Here is a 9,345-nt window from a genome sequence, read left to right on the forward strand (position 1 = left end):
ACGTTTTGGTTATCTAAGATTACATTATCCACAAAATGAAAGTTTTAAAGTCCGTATGTTAAGCAGTCCTGGCTAAATTATTCACAAAACTTAAAAATATAATGTTAGAGGTATCGATAAGTGCTGGTACTGCAACCTCTACGATTGAATTAATCCAAAAAACTATGACTGAAGTGACACCATTTTAATATCTATTCAGCAGTTTCCAAATCTGGTCTTGGCAATAAGACTGTGGATGGATGCCAGTGCACTGCAGGCAGCATGGGACAGACTTTTTCCTTTTTATTTCCTACATTTCGGCTGCTGTAATTACATTCTCTTTCTTTTCCTCTTCTCTATCTCTCTCTCTAAAGCGTCCTCTCAAGTGCCACCATCTCTCGCTGTACCTCAGTGAATCGATCCATTTTACTCTCTAGCCTATAGTCCAGTGGTTTTCACTATTTTTTTCATGGGAGCAGCACTGATAGGGCAAAGTCAATCAGAGAGTCACTTTTACCACAAAGTATCAAAGTATATACAGTATTCTGCTTTTTGTAGATCCTGCCAACTTCACTCTTTCACCCAATTTACTCTTCTCAATCTAGGTACCGCCTTACATTTGAATCTGGCTCTGAATCTGGCTCTGTTCCAGCCGTCCAGGACTGTCTGCTGTGGTTCTCTGTGAAGGGTCATGAACCGGGAGAGCTAGGTTAATGGCTGACATGTGTTTGCAGAAGGAAGTGTGCTTGTTTTCAGTCCCACATTCTTCACAATGGCCTTGTTCTTTGTTCAAGGCACCATAATATGGTGAAGGAGCTGTCTGCAAGTAGATGGATTTGTATTCTCAATCAGAAATGGCCATGTACTACTCATAGCAATCATACTTTTCATAGCAATCATTACCACATCTTTAGCTGTGCATTATGGTAATTTATTAAAAGGAGACAGGGGTGTTTTATGGTCCTATGTGGCCCCAGGACATGACCCTCTTGTCCACCATTGAATGTCTGACTCAAGTACATAGTCATTGACTGCACAGAGTCAATACACTTGTGGTGCCTGTACAGAGCACATGCTATATTTACTGTGTAACTTTACTGTGAAAAGTTGGTAATGTATATAATAATGTTGATGTATTTGGTCTTGGAGGAATCGATCTTGCTGCTGCCAATACATCCACAGACAAGCTGCTGTAAACATGTACTGCTGCTGTACAATTTACATGATGCAAACATACACAAATAAATTCCTGTAGCAGATCTAGGCAGGTGGAGCTGGGGAAGGTGGAGGGTTTCTGAGGTTGTTTACAGCAAACAGTGAACTAAACTATTTAAATGTTGATAAGTTCAATGGCTGCAGATGCAAAAGAGACCAAAAAACTTGTGCCATTTAGTAAATTATGTGAGGTTGCATTAAGGACCTATATTTTTTGTCATCTATAGTTTGATGACTGAATTACACTGTCTGAAATGTTTGTATTTATTACCACTGTCTACTGGACAAAGCATAATAGTTTGTTTCAAATAAAAAAATTGAGTAGGATGAAGAGAAATACACAGAGCAGCCAATAATAAATAAATAAAAGTTTTGTAAATGTTTGAATAATTCAAAAACACATTTGCATGTTGACAGTTCTCTGATGTTGGTTTACACATGATGTGCGAGTAAATAGGTTACTTTATTTATTTACATTTCACACTTTTATGCTTTAATTATTAGCTTTTCATGAATTCACCAGTGACCTGCAGTTCCTTCATGAGCCCCCAGTTGTTTTATGTTTTAAATATGAAGTATTTATAATAACATAATTATTAATATTTGAAATATTCATAAAAAAATGGTGCTTTAAAATTGAATTAAGAGATGTCTAATGCTAAACTAAAATCTTTCCACAAAACTGCATGCAAAAAAGTTTACTTTCGCCTAAAACCTGCTCTGAGAGGTTGTCTGTAAATTTACCTCTGCAAAGCGTTAATGCAAAGCTGGCACAAGTTTTTCCATGTTCAGAAATAAAACTATGACAGGTTTTATGATAGTAAAATGCTACATAAAGTCAGATTATTTGTTGAATAGCTTTTGAATAGGAAGGCTATATGATCTAGTGCTAAGTATGATTTTATTTTGTCTGTGTATAAATGTATAAATTGGTGCCTTTGCTTGCTGTCACATATTGCTTTTAAATTAACTTTTAAAATGCTGCACTCTGTCTGTCAAGCTGAACAAAGAAACACCCCTGAGAGACATGTCTGGTGGACCCTAATTACAGAAGGCTTTCTTGAGACCGTCGTTTACACATCCCATTTTGAAAACCTGTAATTTTGTAGAGAACAACTATAAGCAGCACGAATATATATATATATATATATATATATATAAATAAAACCCAGCAAATAGTCTTTTTATTATGTCTTCCTTTACTCTCCTTGTCCCTGTATCACTTCATGCACCAGTATCACAATGAGCAGAGCTACATTTCTTGATCCCTTGTGTAATTTCCCTCATCACCTCATCCTTCCCACTGTCTGTTCCTCCTTCTCATTACAAGGCTCTTTCAAGCTCTGCCAGCAGTGATGGCGATACAAAACAAGGCCATAAAACACCAGCAGAAAGCCAGCGACAAGACACTGCACGTTCACAGAGAGACATGGGGAGGGAATTGTCGAAGGAAAACAGGTGAGAGAAAACAGATGGTAAACAACGCAAGCTACAGAACGGTGATGAAGAAGATATGAAAGAAAAGAAAGAAACAGAAAGGAATCAAGATAAGAGTGAAAGCTCAAACGTGAGATAACCGTGACACGGATAAAGAGGAAAAACTATAAAAAGAGTAGATATGGATAAAGTGTTTTTTATGCATCAGATGGATTCCAGTAAGATTTTGAAATGTATTACAGCTCACAAGCAACACAATAACCAAGAAAGTTTGCATCAGCCCTGTTCTTCTAACAAAAGACCTTTGTGTCTGCACTAAAGTTCAGTTTTAGTATTCAGCTAAATCAACACCTGAACAGATCCAGACAGAATCTGCAGACTTTTTTACATTACTTTTCTGGTTTGGGGTAATAAACTGCAGATTGGATTCAAGCGGATCAATGTTAAATGGAACTAACAACACTATACTTTTATTGGTAGCTGAAAACAAAAAAATCTGTTGAAATCTGCAAACATTTTAATCAGTTGGTGCATTCACATTCAGAGAAGTAAAAAAATATAGATGTGAATCATGACCTTAATTTTTTTTTTATTGGATGAATAAAACACTTTTCAGTGTATGTAGTATTCAGAGACTGCGATGAACAGTTTAAAATATCAGCTCTCTTTTCTCTGTGTCCTATAAGCAGGTGATCAGTGTTTATATCCTCTTAATAAAAGACTGACCAGCTGTTTGTGGACATTGGACCTATACCCAGAGGGAGAAAGAATTGCTTCTCCCAGATCCTCGCTGCAAGAGATTACTGAAAGCATTTTAGTGAAGCTTATAAATACTGAGTGTGCCGACAGGAAAAATGCTGTGTATTATTATATGGGACCATGAAGACATCAAGTCCAGATCTAATGTGTGAGTAACATCCTGTCTACTAAAGTCTGAAACACAGCTTATTAAAACTGAACAGACATGAAAACACTATCATTCGTTTGTTGAGTGGACATCAAACACAAAATGACTGAGAATCATACACTACTAAATGACTACAATTCACTCTGAACACTCTGAACAACATGTGACATATAACTTATAATTTGTGTTCTAAAAAATATGGTGTGCTTGATATCCTGCAAATCGGATGGAATCAAAATCTGATGCTTGAAAAAAAAAAAAAAAAACTGAGTGATTTTCTTTTATATCTGTCAACTCAGATCGGCAGACTGGCTCTGACTTTTAGCTACTTGTGTCAACTCATCCAGGCTGTAAAAAATCTAATCCAGCCTTCATCTGGTTGATGTGTCCTTTCCTGTCTATGAAAACCCAAAATGCTTTCTGTGCACTTCAGTGGTTGGTGGAAATAATACCCGATTCCTGAAAAGCCTGATTCCATTTCTACTGAGAAGTAATGATTATTGCCATTGAAAGTTGTTTGATTATTGCATAAATGGTTTATATTTTAGCCATCTAGCTTTAGCAGTTAGCACCTGCTGGTTGATGCAAAACGTCTCTTTCACCTTCAGCAGCAATTCAAAGGTAGCTATGTATTCTGATGAAACTATTTTTTCAGCAAGTACATTTACATTGATTTCAATGGCTGCCAGCTCCACTGAGATGAGTGGGTACCCTCACGGACGGCTCTCGTCAGGTCTTAATGACCTCCTTGGTTATTTCTTAGCTCCGATGAATGTGTTCTGGATCATTAGACAAGACGTTATGACGCATTGCAAGCCTGTCTGCAACCAGTTTCCATTTTAGGGGCCTTCATAACAAAAAAATAAAAAAACACCAAGTCCTTGACTGACTGGGTATGAGGCAGCTGGCTTTTCTGGCACGACCAATAACATGCATTAGGAACAAAATGACAGCATAATGCATTTACATTTCTTTTACTATAACACCACGAAAGACAGAGGCATTATATCGGGAATGATCAAAACAACAATTTCAGTACAGTCTGATTTGTAATTCACTCAAATGCACCAATAGAAATCGCAGCAGACCATCATTAGAGCCTAGTTACTCTCTCACTAAAGACCACTCAGCTCCAGGAGACGGGGCATTGTGACCCTGATAGTGTTCTCTTTCACTACACCTCTCTTTTTCTCTACCTCTCGCTCTCCTTCTCCCTCATTTTCTTTTTCCCTCGGTAACTTCTATTTTTATCAGGGCTTAAAGCGCAGTTGATTCACCTGCTGTAAGGCAGCAGAGAAACGCAGGTAGAAAGCAACTCTGCGAGCTCTGTTTTTGATTGTAGGATTGGATTTAGCTAACTGCATTATCCTGCTTCTGCTATTACATTTAGTTATGATAAAAGCCCCAGTGCCGTGAGAAGAGCTGACATTCATTTTTCTCCGCAGTCTGTGATAATGTGTTTGTCTGAGCGTGCGTGTGTGTGTGTGTGATATTGTTTCACATTCTAGACTGTCTTCTATTTTCTTTGTGTACTAATGTATAGTGTAATCAACAGAGAGAGACTGAGGATAAGACTGAAATAGATTTTTTTTTATTTTGTCCATACAATGGAAGTCAATGGGAACCAAAAGGTTTTCTTTTCTTTACCAACATTCTTTTAAACATCTTTCATGTTCCATAGAAGAAAGAAACTCATACAGGTGTGGAACAACAGGGTGAGTAAATGATGGCAGACCCTACATTAGTTTAACATTTTGTGCTGAATGTCAATCATAAAACGTGCAATAAAGCGAAACACTAGCATTCTTACCTGAAAACCCATTGACTTACTCCACGGAGAAGTGCTTGGCAATGTACAAACCTTTCAGTTAAGACCTACTGTACCATGAAATTTGTTAAGCAGTTATATATGTTATTACAATACTAAATTTGAAGCCTCATTTTTAGTTAAATTATATAATTCCCAATACTTCATTGGATGAATAATTCATTATATTATTAAAGAACTGGCCTACATGGTCTTGTATATTTTTATTTTTTATTTTCAAATACTATTTTGCTTGAAGCTTAGGATTTATACTGAAGCCTGTTTGGTCTTCTTCAAAACTTCACTTTAAATCTATATGGAGAAAATGAATGGGGAAATATTTCAGATCCGAGGCTGAATAACAAACAATGAAGAACATACATCTCTTTTGCATTACTTTATACGTGCACACAAATCCATAGACTTATGTTGTGAAAGCTCTATCAACCATCCACAAAATCATCCCAGCACAAATTATCTAGGAAATTCAGTGTGTTTTAATTTGGGGTGACACTCTTTAAGAGCTTGTCTATGTAAGCAGCACATCATGCCTTTAGGGAACACAAGCTCTGACAGCTCCAAAGCCCCCACTGGGTGAGATACAAGAAAGAGACAAACCACAGCATGAAATGCCTGAATAGCTGAGAGAAGAATCATGCCGGCTGCATGACACCCATTATGAGTTGCTGTTCTTTTAGCTTAAGTGTTTTCTTATCAAGCCTGTCAGCATGAAATTACTTACATAGTTCTAGGGTGGTCAACCATACAATATTGTTCATGTTGTAATACAATAGCATGCTCCAACTACTCTTCATTTAAATGAAACAATAATGCTTGGGAACATGTGATCTCATGTGATGCATGTTTAAAACTAAAGCCACTTTGTTTTTAGCACACAGTATATTTGTGCTTGTTTGAGAAACTGCAGATGTTTTACACAGGAAGTGCATTCTTGGTGCATGTGTCATTGACTCAAGGGACAACTTTCACTGAAATGTGTGTTGTTTCTTAAAATACATAAAGGTAGAATGCATTCTATTGGATTTCATGAAAAATAAATGCATAGGTCGTTTTTACAATATAGCCCAAGAATGTTTTCATTTGTAAGTGTTGAGTTCCTCTTCTTGTGTGGCTTCAACACAGCTCACCTGGGAGCATGTTATTACACTAGAGAGCAAAAGAACACAATTAACCCAACACTAACTAACAAACTCAATATGGCCCCCATCAGCAGCTGTGTCTGAGCATTCAAAACCGTGTAAACCCACCGGCCAAACACCTCCTAACAGTTTGTTATCTGATTGGTTTTAACAGCTGTCTGTTTACAGCTCTTTTGAATTTCTAAAGCAAAGACCACCAACCTCTCACCACACACAGAGTTCATTAACCACACAAACACAAACCAGGTGATGAAATTAGCATTTTGCGACATCTCAGCTGGTCCAACATTCTTTAGAAATTGGTTAAAATTATTATTAGTTTATGTTTTACAAGAAATGTTTCAAATAGCCTATTTTTTTCCACTTGAAATTTTCATGTTTAATTCAGTGTTACATGTGTTTGTATTTATAAATTCACTAGAAATTTCTGAGTGAAATTTGTTTCCCCACCAACTTTTTTCAGTGCAAATGTGAGGAAAATTAAAATTATGCAAAAAAAAAAAAAAAAAATGTTATACAATAAATAAGTAAGTAAGTCAAGTATTTCTTGGCACAAAGTCTGGTTCATATCACAAATCTATGTATTTCTTACAGTGTATTCTTCACCAGTGGGTAAAAATCACCCAGAGACAAATACATTCTTTATGGTTTTATTTGTTTAGCTATGGCTCTTATTCATAGTTCCAGTAGCTTTGGGCATTATACTGACATCTATCTGCCTGCATGAAGCTTGTTTTAAACTGCTTCCACTTCATATCAAAACTATATATAAAATAAATATTTTAGTAGTATGTCTATAGTAGTACATTGCACGACTGATCACGTGACGGCAACATGACGGCTCCCATAAATTTGCGACCCGCTTCATGCAGAATAACTTTCCTTTCCATAGAAGACTGATGTCTGGATTCATCTAATGCAACCGAATATACATAGAAATGTTTTTCAATGTGTGTTAAACTTTAAAAAAAAAAAAAAACTTTCAAATAATCATCACCACTCCTTGTTTTGTTCTAAGTTAACGGTAGTTGGTCGGAATCGTTTCTTCTACAGTTCATTGTGTGTCAGCTGGATTTCAGTAAGACTGTGATCCGGATCCCCATAAACATTTCATTTTTTAAAGACGAGCTCTTCTCTTTAATGAATGCAGGTTTCCCATAACTTACCTCGGCATGACAGCAGACTAAAGCCAGGAGGAAAACCACGGGTGAACAACGAAACATCTGTAACGGGCGGAGAGAAGAGAGAAGGGAGGAAAAGACATTACAAACAGAGAAAGCGTTCGAGGCAGTACGACACAAGTTGTTTAGACGCTGTAAAAGATTGCAAATAGTGTTCAGGTTTCTCACCATTTTTGTAAAAGGAGTCGTTTGAGCGTGCTGGAGGAGGAAAAGCGCTGCGTCTGCTCCGCTGTAGATGTGGATCTGAGGAGGTGAAGATCGCAGGAAACCAGGAATCCGCTTCTGCCCCCTCCGTGACGTGACGTGGCCCGTGCAAACCCGTGGAGCAGATCCAGATAAAGAGCACACACTCAAACTCACACACTCCTCAGAGAGCGAGCGACCGACTCTGCTAGAGGTTACTGAGGCTATATTACACTATACTGCATGCTGTTATTCGATGCTTGTGGAGCAATAGAATAATGTTTTTGGCCAAATAATAGGTTGAAAAGTTGTATGCTCAAATATAGACAAAACGTAGAGAGAGAAATAGACTGAGACTGATAAGAATGTGATAGGCTATAGGCTAAATGAATAATAATAATAATAATAAATCATAATTAAAACAACATTAATTAAAAAAGCTATGATGTCCTAAACAATGCAATAAATTATGATAACAAAAAAATCCTAACTTTTCAGAGTCATTTATATATTTCTTTCTATAATTAAAAATGAACGTCTCTCAGTTGTTACACCACTTCCATCACAACCAGTGCTGCCAGAGCTTTATTAGACGTTGGAGAACTTGTTTACCAAGGAGTCAAGAGTGTCAGAATAGTTTGAGATGAAATATGAAACGCGATGTGAGAAGTAAACAAAGGGGAAAAGAAGGTGTCAGGAGAATATTTTTATTAAAGTTGAGGTGTCTGAACACTGGTTCAGTATTATGGAGACTTTTTTTTTTTTTTTTTTTTACTAAACTAACAGTTTGTGAAATAAGTTCAATACTTCTGACAGAGCTACAATCTGATTTTATGATGATAAATCAAAATTCTGCCATGATTTAATCACATTAATGGGTGTACTTTATCTATTGTAGTGGCAGGGAGCCCTTGCCATCCTAAGATAAAAGTTTGCCATCCTGTCACTTCAGCATCTATAAAATGTATAAGGACTGGTTGCTAGATTTCTTTCCTGCAGCTGTGCTTCATGATGAGATGAAATCCTCTGTAATATGATATAATGGCAAGACAACAGCACAACAGCGATTCTGTATAATGGTCCATCTCAAGAGCTGTGCATGAATGCTTGCTTTGGTGTTGGCACCCTAATAAATAATCTTTGAAATCTGCCCCCCTTCGTGTTGTTTTAAAGATTAGATCTTTTAGGGAAAAGACGACTCTCAGGAAATAATACTGAATTTCAGTTTATTATAATGTGGCTTCAGAGTTCATGATGACAGAATTTTAATTTTGGGTGAACTATCACTTCAGTCTAACAGTAAATTAGCGGATTCTCATTATAACAAGTCTCTCTTGTGGTTAGTAAAGTTGAAATGCTGAATTTCGATGAGATGCGGGTTTGCCAAATGACTGATCAAATTGAAATGATATCCATAGCAATTCCACAGAGGGCCCGCTTCTTTAAAAGAAAAAGAAAATGAGTTTCTATGTATCA

General features: G+C 36.8%; 1 protein-coding gene across 2 annotated transcripts in view; it reads right to left on the bottom strand.

Moving 5' to 3' along the window:
- The window catches only part of LOC128019479 (follistatin-related protein 1), a 36,925-nt gene extending 28,827 nt beyond the window's left edge, over positions 1–8,098 (bottom strand). Inside the window, exons 1-2 of one of the 2 annotated variants that reach the window (XM_052605480.1) lie at positions 7,855–8,098; positions 7,672–7,728 (exon numbers count right to left, since the gene is read on the bottom strand). In XM_052605480.1, the coding sequence (XP_052461440.1) occupies positions 7,672–7,728; positions 7,855–7,857 (60 nt within the window). In that variant the 5' untranslated portion in view covers positions 7,858–8,098. The remainder of the gene's footprint in view (positions 1–7,671; positions 7,729–7,854) is intronic. The other variant, XM_052605479.1, reaches the window with a different exon arrangement.
- Between the last annotated feature and the right edge of the window lie 1,247 nt (positions 8,099–9,345).

This window comes from Carassius gibelio, chromosome A9, assembly GCF_023724105.1.
Source record: "Carassius gibelio isolate Cgi1373 ecotype wild population from Czech Republic chromosome A9, carGib1.2-hapl.c, whole genome shotgun sequence".
Taxonomy (NCBI): Eukaryota; Metazoa; Chordata; class Actinopteri; order Cypriniformes; family Cyprinidae; genus Carassius; species Carassius gibelio.